Source organism: Bombus huntii, chromosome 3 (assembly GCF_024542735.1).
Source record: "Bombus huntii isolate Logan2020A chromosome 3, iyBomHunt1.1, whole genome shotgun sequence".
In the NCBI taxonomy this organism is placed as follows: domain Eukaryota; kingdom Metazoa; phylum Arthropoda; class Insecta; order Hymenoptera; family Apidae; genus Bombus; species Bombus huntii.
This window is the reverse complement of record NC_066240.1, coordinates 2,323,977-2,342,365: the sequence shown is the minus strand read 5'-3', so window position 1 is coordinate 2,342,365 and position 18,389 is coordinate 2,323,977. Positions and strand designations below refer to the sequence as shown.

The window sequence follows — 18,389 nt, the reverse complement described above, 5'->3', positions numbered from 1 at the left end:
ACGAAAGGTCAGGAAGAATAGAAGCACGCGACCGTCGTTAATTTTTGCCGAAGTATCGAGAAAAATTAATGCCACACCCCCAACCATTGCCGAGGGAGATATTTTTTCTTTGAACTTCAGAACGAATTTGCGGGTCGCAATTTATGCATTTGGCAGGCGAAGAGAAAGGTTTATTTTCGTAAATTTGCCAGAAGTTTGAGTATTCCGTGGAGGATAGATACATCCGACTAAGATAGGACCCGATGCCATCATTGTAATTACGGGACGAGTTCTGTGAAATAATACCATTCGACGTGCTCGATCCGAAGGTTTGTTCCCATTGACGTCAGCCGTTGATTCTGAAAACGACGAATCCCCGCGCTTCGAAAACTTAGTGGGGGGGCATACGCGTCGCGAGGAAATGATTCGTGGGAGGGGAACATGGATGTATTCAGGGACGTTGTACGAATACCAGGATCAAAATAATTTATTCGTTGATAATAACTGTAGGTAATAAATTACGACTATATCTGCTTTTATTAGCAATAATAAGTTGAGCTTTAAGTCATTGTCATTATACTTTAATTCTCATACGAATAATTATTGAAATCCTTAACTTATTAAGCTTTGAGCTATCGTTATATGTATTCGTGGAGACTTACAACTTGCAGGAGATTATTCTGTTTCATCTTAAGACAGGAATTAAAATTGCAAAATATTAAAACAGAAATTTACTATTTTTAATATCAGGAAATGAACTTGGATGTTTTTCGTATTATTTGCTATAAAAATAATTGTTAGAGGTTGAAGAAATTTAAAGAGTTTTAATAAAATAATAAATTTCAACTACATGATAGATGAATGTGTGATACTGGATACAGTAGTATAAATCCATGATGGGACAGGTATTTCAGGTTGTTGATACTACCCTGTGAAGTGGAAACTGTAACCAGCAACTTGAAGGGGGGTATCCCGAAGGAATAGATCGATGTTTCACTCTGTGTAGTAAGAAACGCCTGTTGCTGTAAAAGAGGCATAGTTTCATTCATGAAAATGGTAAAATGTATACGCATTATACCATTTTAGATCTTTGCGATAATTAAAAATTATTTTAATTGCTGATTAATTTAAAAAATCAATATGATGTTATATTTTTATTGAAAGACTTTTGTATTTTTAATGAGTAATAGTTATACAATAATTATTTATTAATTTACTAGAAATAATCATATTATTTGTGTTTTCCAGTATCAGTATTCTAGCTTCTCAATTATTTCCACGTAGAGTTATTAACTTTCAAGCTTTATGTTATTATAAATATAATTACATTAGAAAATACATATGCGTAATATTTATCCTAAATTGTATCTTGCAATTCTATATTTATAGATACTAGATACTAAATGGTGAATTTTTTAATTAAGTTTACACAACACGTTTTTATTGATTTCACGTTCAAGAACATTTGAATGAGAAATGTAAACAAAGGAAATATTTAATTTCACATTGCGAAGTTTGCATTTTAATAACATTACTCAAAAATGACAAGATGGCTGTGGCAATACCGCTTTCCGTTTAGTAGATTGGATTTTTAAATACGTGATGGTGTCAATTTTATTAATATAGATATATATATTGAGTAATAAATAAGTGGATTGCATGATCTTTGTTGATAATTAATTCATCGTAATCAATGCAATAATAAAACGAGTGAATAAAGAACAAAATATGGCAAGACAATCGTACAGTATTGTTGAGTATTATGGTGAACAGGATGGATATAAATGTGGTTATTGCAAAAGCCCAAACACAAATTTTAGTCATGGCAAGTATCAAAGCATACAGCAAATATCAATTATGGATTTTTATTTTAAATTATTTTACTTATATATACAGTATTTCATACTTTTATTAATAGGTTATGTAGTCTCAATGATTATTTCACACATGTATAATTTTTGTTCTTGTCACGCTAAGTTTCATTTATTAATGCGTCAATGTTATTTGAATAATATGTCTTGTATTGCATCTTTATCTTAATTGTAATACATTTTAGGTATGGGTACACATAGATTGACTGTGCAAGATTACCAAGCTCTAGTAGATAGAGGTTGGAGAAGGTGTGGTTCTTATTGTTACAAATCTACAATGGATCAAACATGTTGCCCAATGTATACAATTAAGTAAGATTAAAACTTCTAAAATGTTTTAAAAACGAATTTCCTACATATTAAAAAATATGTACATGTATATATTATTACAAATTATATTACAAATTTTTCATATATATATAAATATTTGTAATAGATGTGAAGCATTACAATTTAAAATTTCTAAATCACAAAAAAAGGTTTTGAAAAGAATGGCAAAGTTTTTAAGAAATGAATTACATAAAGATGATACTATGGATACGTACGATGGAGATTTTCATAATAACATTGGTAAAGATTTAATATGTTAAATTATTATTCAATATGCACTTTAACATGTGATTTTATGAAACCATTTTTCATAGATATTGAAGAAATTCCTAATCACAATAAGCACTTTTTAAAAGTTGACAAAGATATTTCTGATATGAATGTGAAATTTATTAGTGATGAAGTTAATGCAAGGTTACATCCTAGCACATCAGATAGAGGACAGAAAAAACATGGTCTAGAAAATAAAAAACATAATTCTGAAAGTGTACCTGCTGCATCAAGTTATAACAATGATTCTCATAGTACACCTCAAAGTCTACAATCTGTAGAAATGAATCCTACTCGGATACCTTGTATGAAAGCAAAGCTTTTACGTAAACAACGAAAACAAAACAAATTAATGACACAAGGAAAAACTCAGGAAGAAATAGAAGCTATTTTCAAAGAAAATAAACAAGAAAACCAGGCTAAAAGTTTGGAGCAAATATTTGATGAAGTTTATAATGGAACCAACAGATTAGAGGTAGATACACATTTATTCCATCAAGTTCAGTAAATGTTGCATGCAAATGGGTTTCTATAAATGTTGGTCCTCTTTTCTCCAATTTATTTAATATTTAAAAAGTAGGTAGGGAAATATTGAGAAATACTCGAATGATGTTTTTACTATTTCATACTTTTTTAACTGTTCATTTCAGTTACAATATTTCGTTATTAGTTCATTGTTAGTTCAATTTCGTAATTATTTTGATAAAGTTTTGTAAAATTTACAACTTTTATTAGCTGAAATTAGTTAGAACTTCACCAATGAGCTCTGGATATTTAAATACCTCAAAACAATCTTATGAGGTATATAAAAAATATCAAACAACAATACATGGAGTTCTAGCAGAAAAGGTTACAGAGATGCAATATATGGGATTTCTTGTGAACTCACCTTTACAGGTAATTTTGCAATTTCTATAATTTCCTGCTGAGCTATCTTAAAGCTTTACTTGTTAAAGAAGGATTATTACAATTTTTTTTATTTTCATTTACATAATATCGTACATAATTATTGTTAAAGTAGATAGTTATACAAAAGTATTACAGATTATTAGATATTAATTAAGAAATATGTATATAAAATACTGTTTTGAAAATTGAATAATTGAAACAATGCTTAATTGGAGCAAAGTGGACCACATTTAAATGTGTATTCTGTACATTGTGTTCATCAAGTATTATTCACATGTTTAAATTCATCAGATGAAGTTGGTGAGAACAATGTCGGACGAGTTTATTAAAACGCTTAAAATAAGTGCAAACCTGTTTAAAAAATATCAAATGACTATTCATGGTGAAACAGAAAAGGAGTCAGATGATAAATCATTCTTCAACTTTCTTGTAAAAAGTTCTTTACAGGTATACTTCGTATTCAGGTTGCTATCTCAATCTGATTTTATAATCTAATCTTATATGACATAAAAAGAAATATTTGTTCATGTTGTTCGTTAATATATTAAAATGTTTAACAAAATTATGTATGATATTTTTACAATCCTTTTTATTAAATATTGCTTAAAAATTTCATTGCTTTGGCTAAAGAATATATACAAATAAGGAGTTTATAATTTTGAAGCCATGGACACCAGATGATGGACCACCAAGTGGATATGGTTCTTTTCATGAACAATATTGGTTAGATAATGAATTAATTGCAGTTGGTGTGATAGATATTTTACCATCTTGTGTTTCAAGTGTTTACTTTTTTTATGATCCGGCTTATTCTCATCTCTCACTTGGCACATTTAGGTTGGTACATTTGGCACATTTTGATATTTAAATTATCTCCAATAAATTGTTAACTTTCTATATTTTACTTAGTTCACTTCGAGAAGTTTATTTAACAAGACAATTAAATAAAATTGCAAAAGATCTGAAATATTACTACATGGGATTCTACATACATTCATGTCCTAAAATGCGATACAAGGCACGAATGAGACCATCAAAACTATTATGTCCTGAAACTTATGCATGGTTTGATATTGAACCGTGTTTATTAAAATTAGATAAACAAAAATATAGCAGACTGAATGATGATATTGATGCTATTAACGAGGATAATATAGTTGATATTCGTAAGGTAATAAACGACGTTATTTTCATATCTAGTATTACAAACTGTTTAATTTATTGTAATTAATGTCATTTGTCTCCAGGTATTAATTTTGTATCGGCAAATTGCGATGCCGTATGAAATCTATAAAAAGCAAGCTCAAACCATCACGCAAGATGAAGAAGATGAGATTAAAGAATATACTAGTTTAGTTGGCATGAAGTGTGCACAGAGATTGTTGCTTTATCGCTGTTAAAGTATGCAAAAAGTTTTAACTTATTTATGAAAACAATCGTGTATTTTATCAAAAGACGAATTGGAATCTTATTATGGATAATTATTAGTAAGTGAAATTAATAAAATTAATAGTTTCAAATAAAGTATTTGTGATGATAAGTGTGTAATAAATTAATAAATTCTTATCAAATAAAAGTGATTCTTTTCATGCTATGCATACGCTCTACAATATTTACTTCCTTTTCCTCTTATTTTGCAATATCAAATAAATTACTCTTATTCTCTGATGTAATAAAGACTTAATTGCATAAAAATTTCAAATTTAGCTAATGTACAAAACACTAAGACACTAAATTGAAAATAAATATTGTACGTTTCGTATGCAGTCTTTCAATTTCATGCATAAATACTTTATTTTTATGTATAAATATAGTCGTTTCATTATATTGATATGAAATATTTTTCATTGAAATGGCAGAAGTGAATGATAATATCGTATAAATTTATTTAATAACGAAATATTTAATAACAATTCTTATATCATATAAAAAATTAAGTTTCATTTGATATATAAAATTCGTCAGTTCAAATTCTAATAAAATTTTGCATTATAGCTATCGTTGACCAATTTATAAAATATTTACAATATTCTTCGGCCCACGATAATTTGTTCTAGTTGTTAACGTCTCAAATAATATAAAATGTAATTCTAGTTTTTATAGATGTGAAATTGAAAGTACATCTTAATACTTGTTTTTGATCAGATTCGCGTTCACATTAAGATATTCAATATTAATAAAAATGTAAAAGTCAGAATTTAATTAGTTTCTGCCGCGCTCTGCATCCGGTTGGGTTCGAATTTCATTCCAGCTTTGGATATTTCCACTTCCTCCCAACAGAAAGATAATCATACAAATTATGCACACGCCCGAACCAATCCAGAATAACGTTTGCCATCTGTCAATAGGATTCTAAAAGAAAAAGGCAATTGTGTATAAAATCAAGATAATTCTCTACAGGATGAAAACATTCATAAATTAATAAAAATAACATATTATATAGACAAATTTATATAAGCGTAAGCGTTAACATATATATATATATATGTAGTGTACATAAATTTGGAATACACATACCGATACACTTGCACATCTTTGTTAAGAGTGATGAAAATAGCAAAATGTTATACTGCAGTATGGATGAATCACCTAGTGATGCGTCTTATAGGTACTTTTCGTACTATAAATTTGATAATATAGAGACGAATAGTACCCACGAGGCGACATCACGAGTATGTGGATGCATGTGAGGATTAGTTTGGCAAAGCCTTCTATTTGACTTATGCAATTTCCTACACTGTATACCTTACTGATATTGACACATTAATTAATACTTCATGCACATGTATGATGCGAAAATTACAGAATATGTACTTCGAATTATATGTTACATATCCAATAACATGTTAATTATTTAAACGGTAGAGAAATGAATTGCAAAAGTAGGATATAAGAATAAAGCTAAGAGAAATCCTAAATCGATCATAGTGAAATTTTGTGTTGTGTTTCATTTTGAATGCATCGCAGACACGACTCCTCAGTACTGCCCGTACTATGAATTACGTAACATAGTACATGGCTGGACTGAGGTTTCGAATATGCCAAGAGCACCTCTGCCCGTCAACAACTCGGATGTAACAAGATATTCGTCTCTCTATGATGACGACACACGACCAAAAAAAGTTATGTAATTTGTACAAATAATTTAACATGTGATTTCTCACGAAAATTGTCAACTGCTGCGAAAAAGCGATAAGCAGATGCAAAGTAAAGCTAGCAAGAAATACATACCATACCACAGTGAATGACATAGAATGCTACTTACTCCGTATTTTCCAGCTATTTCCTCCACCATAGGAGAAATAATCATGCCAGAAGCGCAACCAACTGTGTTCATGATACCGTATATAAAGCCGGCGAAATTCGGCGATAGATCTTGATTGTTGGACAAATTAGAGATACTCGCTGCTCCATTGAAACCTAATGCCAGCACGAGAAAAACGTTCGCGAGAATTAAGTCACATCCAACGTAGCCGACTAGAATGAGGAAGATGCCTGGCAAAAAATGGGCTGCAGCAAAAGAAAAGAAACTGTCATTTCTATTCTTGATGAAAATCGAAATTAGATTACTTACAGAAGAATGTGGCGCCTTTACGTATCATGGTAACAGAGACTGTTCCCTTCCGCTTGAGCGTATCACCAGCCCAACTAAAGAAAAATCCGAACAACATTCTGCAAGCCCAAGGCAGACTAGCAGCTATACCTCCTTTCGTCAATTCGAATCCTAGAGCTTTCGTTAAGTAAAGCATCATGGCATTCTGGTAGAAGAATAAAAGAAACAAATTCCCGAAGTGGCAGCAGACTAAACTGAGGAAAGGTATCGAGGTAAATATTTCCTTGACTGGAGTTTCCTTCAGTGAAGGTTTTTCTTTCCTCACTGTACCTGCTTGCGAACTGAAAAATTTACAGAACAATTTATATAAGAATAAGTTAGTAATCAACCAATGGCAAACTTTTTATCAACAAAAGCAAATAACAAAAAGTATAGTATTCAAATGGTATTAGTTCAACTATATTTACCTTTGAATGTATTCCTTTTCTTCATCTGAGATACCAGGATGCTCTGCAGGTGTATCGTATGTAACTACAGCCCAGAAGAATATCCAAATCATCATTAGTAGCGATGGAATGTACCATCCGTTCTCCCAGTGTATATTTTCTGCAATGCCAGCTACCATAGGATACGTTAAGATGGTACCGAACGTACCGCCGAGTAAAGACCAAACAAAACGGGCCTTCTCGTTCGGTGGTGCCCATTGTGCAACCAAACTATGACAGGCTGGAAAAGTTACTCCACCAGTAACACCGATGATTATTCTTGAGAATAGAAGAACTCCCCAGTGAAGCTGCGCAAGAATCGGGCTGATCAGCGACACTATAGCGGCTACTATGGATGTCCACAAGATCGACTGCTTAGCACCCCATTTGACAGCCATCAAGCCACCGATGAAGTTACCAGGAACATTTCCGTAACTGTATGCAGCAATCAGTTGACCGCGAATCTCAGGCCTCCAGTCGAAAGGTAGGCCATTAAATAGTTCTATATTTGTTGGACGAATCTTTCCTTTGTCATTATTCCTGCGTACACGAATATTGTGTGCCATTGGATCCACTGCATTTTGTGTAGCTTCTATCCTCTCTGACAGGATGTAGTCTTCCAGATAGGCGCCCGGATCCAACCAAGAAATCGCGCGGCGAATTCGAGACTGCTCGGCTCTGCAGACACCCTCGGTTATGTTACCCGGTAGAGATTTGATCATTGGCACGGCGAGGATTGGCATTTGCAGACGGCACATGTAGTTGGTCCAACAGGCCGTGAACATCATTATGCAGATCAGAACTCTTGTCGGAATCCATTCTGCAACAAATAAGAATGTCGGTGATAATAAGTTTAAAGTATTTTGATTTTAAAGTCTTTTGAAGTCCAACTGCTATATTCCTATTTATTTGTTATTTCGTTTAGAAAAATGATTATTTCCGACAAAATGTTTGCAATCCACACAATAATTTATTAGCTTCAAATAATGTTCCTCGCTTTCGCGATTTTTCACTCACTTAAAGAGTTCCAAAATGGAGAGTCAGGATTATTAAAAAATCCGGGTAAACCGGCTACCTTTTCTTGGATAGATCTGAGGATGAACATTTGGAATCAAAGAAAATTGAAAAAAAAACGTAGCAATATATCCTATGATTGACCAGTGATTAATGAAGAGAATTTGACGGATTGCCATGACGATTATGATCGCTCGATGTTTAGCAATGAATTTGATATTTGTTTTTTAATAAAATCTGCTTATTTCGCGTGAATGTAACTTTTATATGTTCAATCATATTGCTACACGGATCTTGTATTTACTTCATATTTGTGTATTATCAAGATCTAAAGAAAATTAATTTAGTATAAAAATATAAATTAGAAACATTCTAATTTTAAAATGAAATTTTTAAATTAAAAAATTTTAATTCAGCATAAAGCGATCGAAGTTTTTACGCGGAGAATGGAGACAATATTACGTTCTATTAAAAACTTCTCTAAGTAATTGTCGTTACAGCTAGTTAGTACATACATATAATGCGTATTTCAAAGAAAGTTCCCGACCACTTTCTAAACATTCCGCTGAGTATTTACAAACTATCGCTACCGTATGCTGTTATTTACAAAATTCAAACTGCTCCTGTTACAGATCCTACTTCCGTTTTGTGTACTATTCCGATGAAAGTTTCCTTTGGATACTCGAATCAACTTACCAATCGATTTCCATGCGGAAACAGTATCCAATGATAATGAAAAAAAAGAAATAATACTGAACAATATTAATCTTTATACACTATTAATCTTATCGGCTCTCGATGATCCAGAGACCAATCGATATGGAACAATAAAAAAAGTTTTTTGATTAAATGGATAGTGAGGCCGTTCCAAGAAATAATGGAGATTTTTCAAAGGAAAATTAAGTGACCTAAGTAAGCAATCTAAGTGATTGTAAGAAGGTTAAATAACGGACATGATTCGAAAACTGTGCCGACAAGAGTGGAATTTGTGTTGAACACATACAAGTTTCGACATTCGTCGAAGATCAGACTTCGTACTGCCGGTAGCAACAGTTTGAAAACAGAAAACCGCTTTCATTGAAGACTGAGAAAAATACAGAAGTGAAAACTGATTCCTGATCGAACTATCCGATCGTTTCTCGAAATTTAGTTTAAATTGGAAAGTAAATAGGCGAATGAAATAGGAAAATACATGCTTTACTCACGTGGGAAAAACTTCTCGTAATAATGCTTGTACATTCTGCGATTTCAGCAGAGGAATTTACAACATGCACCAACTAACGCGATATTCGAGACGTTTCCTCAGGACATCGTTTGAGAAAGACGTGGAAGCAAAACAGAGGACAAAACGATTCCTACGAAAACTAGCTTTCAAACACGACACACATCGGAAACTGCCGAAGGAGTAACTGGATGACATTGGTTATCCAGCCAGCTTATTTAAGTAGTCAGTAGGTAAGAGTAAGTGGGGGAGCCAGGTATATACATCCCTTCCATGAAAAGTTAGGAAAGGGCACCGAAATTTGGGGATGGACACTTGCCACCCCTGCAGACCTGCCACTGACCATTCTGTTACATTACACAGGGACCCAAAAGCTTTGAAGAATATTTTTAACTGAAAATTTTTCAAATATTTCTTATTCAATATCTTTCAACATCTTTTATTGAATTTAGTTTCTCAATTGTATTGAATTGTAAAAATCGTCCAGTTATGCTATTGCTGTTTGAGCCGTTGCAGCAAAATTCTAATTATACGTATTTTCACTTGTGTTAAAACAATCTGACAAAAATTTACAAAATAGGCGTTCTTTGTTAGGATTGTAAATATTTTGCATTTAAATAAACAAGACCGAACGAAACATAAATGCAAAAGGTCGAGCTCATTCTTTTTTTCGTCGCGTGTTCCTCGCGCGACTCTGATTTGACATCATGAAACAAGGTTTCCTTAATTTTCAATAATTTGTCATTTTACGTAATTCCGCGGTCTGCAGATTGCACCACGAATTTGTGCGCTGGCTATGGAATTTCTGTGTCGGTTTCTTTTCTAATGTAGCGTTACCGCATTTTTTCACCGAGCGAATAAAGGTCGACTTATACCGTCACGTAACAGCAACGTCACGTATCGGTCAGTGACGGATAGCGTGAGCAGTTTTGTTTAAAACACATGTTTCAATGTTCTGTCGTACCTGTGCCGATCCCATTTCGTACGTAACGTGTCGGAACGAATCCGCTACGGTGAACAGTCTTATCTTAATATCCACGAGAATGTTTGTTGGAACGTAATCGTGTCGTTACCGTGTCGTAACCGTGTCGTGTGGAAACAGATAATGTAAATCCGTTTCTATTCGCCAAAATATTAAACGGCGATTTATTTTGTTGACGATACATTTTGTTTTACAGGAATGTCACGATCGAATTTCATCGTTGTTCCAAATGGAACACATCGATTCGAATTATCGCGCGTGCTTAAAATATTCGCGGCACGTTAACTCGACTGGTGTTATGCAAAAGATCATTGCGTTCGATAGCCACCGATAAATTTTCGCCCGACGGTAGCGGGCTATTGATAACACGCCCTGTTGCTACCGTTTCAAACCGCGATTTTAATTGAAAGAAGATGCTATGCATCAGTAGCATACTCTGATAAAAAGGAAGGAGGAAATTGAAAATATTAAATCGAATAAGAGCTGATTGTTGATTGATAGACAGGTTGATCTTAAATTTATAGAAAAAATTAAGATAAGACGTTGTGGAAATTGAGAGTACGAATACTTTTTTAGACTAAATTCTTTGTTTAACGGAAATATTTGTAATTATGTTATATTTTTAATTATGAGTATAATTAAAATGCGCTTTTGCTTATATCACGGTAAGCAGCGGAAACAATTAAACTATATGCTCGTATGTTGCATCGATTAATGGTAGTTGTTTAGTATTAAATAAAATTTGATCTTAAATTTAGATAAAAAAATATGTGATGTCCTGGTAAGATGATTACGTAACCCACGTGGGAAATTTCCATTTATCGTTGTTGAAATGAACACTGGAGCTCGATCTCTCCTTTTTTTAATTTTAGTTAATCATCCGTATCAATTTGAACATTTATAGAAAAGGTTTTAACTGTAAATTAAATAATCATACAATGTACCGTAGTTCCAGAGAAGAAACGTAATTTATTAGTTAAAATATTCCACGCTTAAAATATACAAACTACTTTCTAAAAATTTCATGGACAACTCTGTTCCACAAAGATTAATTATACATTTTAACCGTTAATTTACCGAATGTCCAGCTGGATGAATTGTAAATTACAAATCAGATAATAAAAAAAAGAAAAAGAAACATTTTCACCGGTAGGTCGTCCTATCCACTGGGACTATTCTATACCCTGGACAATAAACATTGTGTATTTCTTAGCAAAATTCTTCGACCCAAGTAAATCTGCGGTTCCGTGTACAGAAGTGTTCAATGGACCTGTCTACCTGTAGGATAATTTCAAGCTTTAGATAAGGTCAACTGCAGGTAAAATATTCGTCGTTTCTAAAGTGGTATAGACAAGATTTTTACTCGATATTCCTACTATACCTAAATAAATTTTTCATACAATATTCAAAATTAATTTTTAAAATTTATTTAAAAATAGGAGTCCATATAATACGTAGTTACATCTCGAATCTTCTAATTTACTCTAAGAAAATAATGCATTAAAAATGGAATCGCCTGTGGACGAAGATGTTAGTAACTCGCAACACAATACCGTAATAAATCATGAATTTCCGCTGCAGTACATTTTTCGAAGGCTAGGCATTGACAATAAGGCAACTCGGAAATAAAGGAAACGGTGAAAGTTTTTGAATAGGAAAACTCTTGCAAACCTCGAACGGTCGTGTTTCAGGTATCCTGCAAGTCATAATTTGGAGACCCGTTATCCTTTTCGCACTAAGCTCCGTTCAGGTACGTGCTTTTAAATAAAGAGACAGCAGTCCGAGAAACGACCTGCCGCCCAAACGACGGCGTACATTCAATGTTACAGTAAAATTAACTTTCCTTTTGTTTAATAAAAAAATCCAGTTTTCTAACTTTTTATTTATTTTTATTTATTTATTTTAATTTTATTATTTAAAATTCATATTTGGATAAATAAATAAGTGTTTATTGATATCAATTCTGTCGTTTATAAAAAACAAGTTTGTTATTTTTCTTGAAGGACACGTGCGACTTTAAAACTGACGAACATGACCTTGAACCCATTAGCAATTAAAGGAAATGATTACTACGAATGATTATAGGTGTTCCGTTTTCGGAACAATCTCTATATGGTAAATTTAATGTTTAAGTATGTAAATACCACAAACAGAAATTTGTCTACTAAAGGTTCGTTAAAATTACAAGAAAATTGAACTTTTTCTTTTTTTATTAGTTATAAAATTCATTTATGCGTCGTTAATGGGTACGAAGTACATCACCAGATTTATCAGTTGCTTGGAATTGTGGTAACGTATAACATCGTATTATGCAAATCATATTGATAGAATCGATTTGAAAATGAAGAACGGAAATCAAATAACCGCGGAATCTTTAAAAGATCAAGTATGTAATCAGACCTCATGTATGTTTTTCTTGTCCCTTCTGCTTTTTTTTTTTTTTTTACTGTTGTCATAATGACATTTAAGGTTATGAAATGTATTTATTTATTAATGTTATAAACATATATCCTTATAGTCACCTAGACAAGTTTTGTTTGCAATATCATAATTAGAATTATGATCGAGCTACGAATTAATTGTCATAAATTACAAATCAGATTTATAAAAATTCCATTGTAACATTCATATCAGATGATAAAGCGATTATCACTTATGACATATATGAATGCAATAAACTGACAAATGACATTATCCTGTAACATTATCAAGGACTGTTTTTAATAAAATCTTTTTTTAATAAATGCAATCGGTTGGTCGAATTTTAATTAGAAAATTCAAAGGAAGTGTACTTCAATTAAAAAGTCTCTTAAAATATGTTTCTGTTAAAATATGTTAAAAATTTTGATTTTAATTAAAATTAATTAAAAGGTTTCTTAAAGCATGTCTTCTTTTTGTTTTGTTTTGAAGATTTAACTAATTAAGTTCAATTAGAAATTTCTCAGGGATCTATGACTTGTACCTTACGAAACGAACTATGAACTTTTTAAATTGTACAATCTAAATACATACAACTTATGTTACAGACAACGTTTACGAATAATCTATTTCTTAAGATATTTTATATTTATTTTGTAACATAAACTTACAAAGTTGATCAAATTTTGTCTCATAAATCATTATGATTGTTACGACTTCATAAATAGTTACTTACGTTTCTTCACTCGTGATATAAGCGGAACTCGCTCTTCACCATGACAAAACATTTCCCTTTCGTTCCAACTAACTTTTAATTTAATTGTATTCCAATTACTTTCCCAATTGATTGTTGTATAATAAAATATATAAAATGCAGTAAAATACAAATGACGTTGTTTTTAAAGAATCATGAACAAAATTCGAACCTTTATTTCAATAAGACACTTATACAAGAAATTTATCATTCCACTGCAACGCGCAGAAACATTCTTGATAACGAATACACATACAAGCAAAACATTTATGTAGAAACTTCCGATTCTTTGAATTTGTACTCGCTTTATCATTTAAATTTGTATAACTGGTCACCATCAAGATAACTATTTATCATCCTTGTTCTTAGTATACAAAATACAAAAAGCGTAATTAACTTATCCATTGTACTCTTAGTTTCTTCAGGAAAGCTTATCGTCTTTTAGCTGATTTCTCATTCATCGTGTATCAACCTGAAACATTGTTAGAAGTATACACGTATTATGCATACATATTCTAAAAACACATCATACTAATTACGCTATACAATATATTAAAAATATAAAAATTATTTTATTAAATTTTTCATTTTGGAAATACTATACATTTTCCTTCTTTTTTTAACAGGGTGTCGAGTATGCTTTTGGTATAATGGGACATCCTGTAATTGAACTAGCACTATCCATACAGATGGCGGGGATTCAATATCTTGGATTTAGAAATGAGCAGGCTGCATGCTATGCTGCGCAAGCTTACGGATATTTAACGAGTAAGCGCGAAAAAGTGTGAATAATTAGTGTAAAATATAAACAGAGCATAACATAAAATATAAACCCCAGCATAGAAATCGAAAGATGTAATTAAAATTCATCATAGCCCATAATAATCTTTTTTTATCGCTAGGTCCTTGTATTAATTAGATTAATCTGATTAGGAAAACCAGCCGTCGTACTGTGCGTTTCTGGACCAGGATTGCTTCATGTTATCGGTGGTATGGCGAACGCTCAAATAAATTGCTGGTGCGTCTTACTCAAGTTTTTTTTATTGCATATAATGCAACATGTTCATATTATAAAAATTTGTAATCAAAAGTGCGTGTCCTAGCTGAAGGCAAACGCAGAGTTAATATATCTTCTGTGGGAAATTCATTAGCGCAATATGTTGCAACGATTTAGAACTTTATATTGTTGTCAGATTACAACTAATGCATTTCTGTGATATACAAATCTTTCGTCTCGTTAAAAAAATAGTAATCTTACATGAAACGTTTATAGTTGATTACGTAACCAGTTTCGCATTCATTGTGCAATATTATTAAAGAAAACGCATACTATATAAATTAGATTATGATTATGTAAAGCGTGTCGTATAAGAACCATGTTAAAAAGTGCAAAAACGTTGGAAAACAATTTTTAATTTGTTGCTATACTACTATTAGTACATATTATTGTAATTTACATGTTATAAATTCTTAAACAGGCCGCTCATAGTACTTGGTGGATCATGTGCTCAAGATCATGAGGGCGTCGGGGGTTTTCAGGAATGGCCGCAGGTAGAATCCAGTAAACCCTATTGTAAATATGCTGCCCGGCCGCCGTGTGCAGCGGTAATACCGCTTCATGTGGAAAAGGCCGTCCGACTTTCTACCTACGGTCGACCAGGTACATTCACTGCATACTATTTTTAGCAAACATATAAAATATTGCGCGGTCCTACGTTATGAATATTTGTAGGTGCTACGTACCTGGATTTACCAGCTACTTTATTAATTCAATCAATCAACAAAGAAAACATTTATAAAGTTGCATCATGTCCACCACCGCCACTGATATTTCCCGATCAACGATTAGTCCAACAAGCAGCTAATTTGCTTATGAGAGCAAGGAAACCATTGTTGATTATAGGAAAAGGTAGTTAATAATACAATATTATTAAAAGATCTATTAATTATAAGAGAATACACAAAAAATTTCCGATCAATATATAATTGCAAAAATGGATTGTAGGAGCAGCCTATGGAAGAGCAGAGAATGAAGTCCGTAATATGGTATATTTAACCGGTATTCCTTTCCTCCCGATGCCGATGGGAAAAGGAGTCGTTCCAGACACGAATGAACGATGCGTTTCTAGTGCTAGAACATTTGCATTACAACAAAGCGATGTCATTTTATTACTAGGTGCTAGATTAAATTGGATGTTACACTTTGGCAAGCCACCTCGTTTCCAGCCTGATGTTAAAATGATACAGGTAATACAATTTTATTTTTATGAAATAATTTTAGTGAACAAAAATTCAGTGTTTATATTTTAGGTCGATTTGTGTCCAGAGGAACTGCACAATTCTGTTCCTTCCGCAATCGCAATTCAATCTGATATATCTACAACTGTAGATAGTCTTGTTACCATTTTGAAAGAACGTAAATGGTTTGTTGAAGAAAATAGTCCATGGTGGAAAGATTTACTAGCCAAATCAAATAAAAATAGAGCTATAATTCAAGTAAGCATCATGTATTAATATTAGTTTGAGAAATAACATATTTTGTTTTTATTATTAACATTTTTTGCCTATTTTACAGAAAATGTCAATGGATGTTTCGGTACCGTTAAATTATTATGCCGTTTTTAAACATATTCAAGATATAATTCCATCTGGTTAGTAACATATCTCATTTAAATTAAACGATATTTTATAATGATAATTATGGAAATAAGTAATAAAAATATTTAATTTCTTCTTGTAGATTGTATTATTTGCTCAGAAGGAGCTAATACAATGGACATAGGAAAAACGATTTTATTAAATAATCAACCCCGTCACAGACTAGATGCTGCTACCTTTGGTACAATGGGAGTCGGTTTGGGGTTTGCTATAGCAGCTGCCCTTTATTGTAAAAAAAATGCTTCCACAAAAAGAGTTATTTGTGTAGAAGGAGACAGTGCATTTGGATTTTCTGGCATGGAAATTGAAACAATGTTTAGGTAGGTAACTGAGATTACCAAATATTAATATCATAAAAGTTAATTTTCTTAGTAATTTTCAATATTTTAGGTATAAACTACCTATTATTGTCATCATTATAAATAATAATGGTATTTATGGTGGTCTGGATAATGAAACATTTAGACAAATACAAGCTTCAGGAGAACCAACACAGGTGTAAGTCCTTTTTTTTTTATGCATTCATAAAAATTGACAAAATTACACATGTATTTACATATATAACTTTTAGAATACCGCCAAATTCTTTAACATCAGAAACACATTATGAAAAAATGTTAGAGATGTTTGGTCACAAAGGTCACTTCTGCACCACTGTACAAGATATACAACGTGCACTCAGAATATGCCTTCAAGTAAATATAATTTGTATTTTTCATTTAATTCTTATAACAGTCAGTAGCTTTAATGAATAAATTCCTTATAGGTCAATGATTCTCCTAGCATGATAAACATTATGATTAATCCCCAGGCTGAACGTAAACAACAAAAGTTCGATTGGTTAACAGAATCAAAACTTTAATAATGAAAAGCAGGTAAAGGTAAAAAAAATATGAACTTTGTACTTGTTTCTACTCTTTGTATAAGACAATTTGTAAATATAAATATACAAAATGTTTATTAAAAATAATAAAGATCACATATTATTTAAACATGCCAATATTTTTTCTTGGAAAGCAGCAGAAGATATAATATCCCTTAAGTTGAATTGAGATTCATTTTCACTTTTCTCATTACTTAAAATATTCTTAACATTTATGCCCATATCTTGGGCTACTACAGTTAATGTTTTATTTGCATCAACCACAGCTGTGTGAAGTTGTCCATCCTTTTTCACGAGGTCATTAATTATGTTCAACTCATTTTTTCTGAAAAACAAAAGAAAACTGTATCATTTATTTTTGTTTATTGAAAGAATGAAATTATTTTCTAGAATATCTTTGCACACCAATTTTTTGCTAATTACAGACTTAATTTATAACAGAATATAAAAAAAACTAAATTTCATATTTATTTGAAGCTTACATTTTTAATGTTATTTCGTTAAGAGATATCAGAGTCTTTTGAATTTCAACTTTAGCATCAATATCACCACTATCCATTTGAACAAATCAAAATTGTATACAACTGATGTATGATATAAATTCCAACCAACAAAATAATGGATTATAAGATATAATACATTATGGGGAGTTTCAACATATGTATGTAGAGTATACAATAAATAGTACAATATATTCAGTGATTATCAATTCTGATAATCAAATATAACTGACTTAAAATTTAACTTAAGCTTAAGGCCATGCTTAAGACATAAGAAATGAGTTTAAAATCTTGTCGAGTACTACTTTTTCATTGGTTATCTTTGTATTTTAGATATATGTTAAGAAACTTTAATTTGTCAACAATACATGAATAGATGTTTATATAAAAAAATTACATTAGAATATATTAAATTATTATTATTAATATTTTTGCAAAATATACGATAAGTTAATTACGGTACACAGTATTGGTTGCTAGCTGAAATAACACTCTACCAATGGCAACACAGAAAGAGTGTTGACTGTCGTTTCACCAATGCATGCAGCTGACGTCACTTAA

At 31.6% G+C, this 18,389-nt stretch overlaps 4 protein-coding genes across 9 annotated transcripts; 2 read left to right on the top strand and 2 right to left on the bottom strand.

Moving 5' to 3' along the window:
* The first annotated feature begins 1,379 nt into the window (after positions 1-1,379).
* LOC126863367 (arginyl-tRNA--protein transferase 1) lies at positions 1,380-4,957 on the top strand. 3 transcript variants are annotated; one of them, XM_050613453.1, is made up of 9 exons: positions 1,380-1,804; positions 2,036-2,162; positions 2,287-2,420; positions 2,495-2,925; positions 3,186-3,347; positions 3,651-3,806; positions 4,024-4,196; positions 4,269-4,530; positions 4,607-4,957. In XM_050613453.1, exons 1-9 carry the CDS (start codon positions 1,708-1,710, stop codon positions 4,757-4,759), a joined length of 1,695 nt encoding a protein of 564 aa, XP_050469410.1. In that variant the 5' UTR covers positions 1,380-1,707; the 3' UTR covers positions 4,760-4,957. The 3 variants fall into 3 exon arrangements, with proteins under 3 accessions (XP_050469410.1, XP_050469408.1, XP_050469409.1); XM_050613451.1 differs by lacking the exons at positions 1,380-1,804; positions 3,651-3,806 and having other exon boundaries at positions 1,911-2,162; XM_050613452.1 differs by lacking the exons at positions 1,380-1,804; positions 3,186-3,347 and having other exon boundaries at positions 1,915-2,162.
* Positions 4,958-5,221: 264 nt separating this feature from the next.
* On the bottom strand, positions 5,222-15,267 carry LOC126863364 (sialin-like). Of its 3 annotated transcripts, XM_050613448.1 has the most exons (6): positions 15,245-15,267; positions 13,770-14,259; positions 7,380-8,217; positions 6,934-7,253; positions 6,625-6,869; positions 5,222-5,711 (listed from the first exon to the last, which is right to left on the bottom strand). In XM_050613448.1, exons 2-6 carry the CDS (start codon positions 13,819-13,821, stop codon positions 5,562-5,564), a joined length of 1,605 nt encoding a protein of 534 aa, XP_050469405.1. In that variant the 5' UTR covers positions 13,822-14,259; positions 15,245-15,267; the 3' UTR covers positions 5,222-5,561. The 3 variants fall into 3 exon arrangements, with proteins under 3 accessions (XP_050469405.1, XP_050469404.1, XP_050469406.1); XM_050613447.1 differs by lacking the exon at positions 15,245-15,267 and having other exon boundaries at positions 13,770-14,407; XM_050613449.1 differs by lacking the exons at positions 13,770-14,259; positions 15,245-15,267 and adding an exon at positions 9,617-9,761.
* Positions 12,854-17,437, top strand: LOC126863363 (2-hydroxyacyl-CoA lyase 1). Of its 2 annotated transcripts, XM_050613445.1 has the most exons (12): positions 12,854-13,001; positions 14,414-14,555; positions 14,721-14,805; positions 15,266-15,447; positions 15,520-15,696; positions 15,793-16,034; positions 16,098-16,283; positions 16,363-16,438; positions 16,528-16,765; positions 16,836-16,943; positions 17,017-17,140; positions 17,212-17,437. In XM_050613445.1, the coding sequence occupies exons 1-12, from the start codon at positions 12,957-12,959 to the stop codon at positions 17,305-17,307; spliced, it is 1,701 nt and encodes a 566-aa protein (XP_050469402.1). In that variant the 5' UTR covers positions 12,854-12,956; the 3' UTR covers positions 17,308-17,437. The 2 variants fall into 2 exon arrangements, with proteins under 2 accessions (XP_050469402.1, XP_050469403.1); XM_050613446.1 differs by lacking the exon at positions 12,854-13,001 and having other exon boundaries at positions 14,495-14,642.
* LOC126863382 (uncharacterized) lies at positions 17,385-18,177 on the bottom strand. The gene is made up of 2 exons (XM_050613482.1): positions 17,811-18,177; positions 17,385-17,653 (listed from the first exon to the last, which is right to left on the bottom strand). Exons 1-2 carry the CDS (start codon positions 17,885-17,887, stop codon positions 17,422-17,424), a joined length of 309 nt encoding a protein of 102 aa, XP_050469439.1. The 5' UTR covers positions 17,888-18,177; the 3' UTR covers positions 17,385-17,421.
* Positions 18,178-18,389: the final 212 nt, after the last annotated feature.

Coding starts and splice junctions, on each gene's coding strand:
- LOC126863363 (XM_050613445.1), top strand. CDS start 12,957: ATGAAGAACGGAAATCAAATAACCGCGGAATCTTTAAAAGATCAA. Junction 14,556..14,720: donor AGCTTACGGATATTTAACGA/GTAAGCGCGAAA, acceptor TAATCTGATTAG/GAAAACCAGCCGTCGTACTG. Junction 17,141..17,211: donor CACTCAGAATATGCCTTCAA/GTAAATATAATT, acceptor AATTCCTTATAG/GTCAATGATTCTCCTAGCAT.
- LOC126863367 (XM_050613453.1), top strand. CDS start 1,708: ATGGCAAGACAATCGTACAGTATTGTTGAGTATTATGGTGAACAGGAT. Junction 1,805..2,035: donor AAACACAAATTTTAGTCATG/GCAAGTATCAAA, acceptor AATACATTTTAG/GTATGGGTACACATAGATTG. Junction 4,531..4,606: donor ATATAGTTGATATTCGTAAG/GTAATAAACGAC, acceptor ATTTGTCTCCAG/GTATTAATTTTGTATCGGCA.
- LOC126863364 (XM_050613448.1), bottom strand. CDS start 13,821: ATGTTTTGTCATGGTGAAGAGCGAGTTCCGCTTATATCACGAGTGAAG. Junction 7,254..7,379: donor GAAAAGGAATACATTCAAAG/GTAAATATAGTT, acceptor TAAATTTTTCAG/TTCGCAAGCAGGTACAGTGA. Junction 6,870..6,933: donor TAAAGGCGCCACATTCTTCT/GTAAGTAATCTA, acceptor CTTTTGCTGCAG/CCCATTTTTTGCCAGGCATC.
- LOC126863382 (XM_050613482.1), bottom strand. CDS start 17,887: ATGGATAGTGGTGATATTGATGCTAAAGTTGAAATTCAAAAGACTCTG. Junction 17,654..17,810: donor AACGAAATAACATTAAAAAT/GTAAGCTTCAAA, acceptor TTTGTTTTTCAG/AAAAAATGAGTTGAACATAA.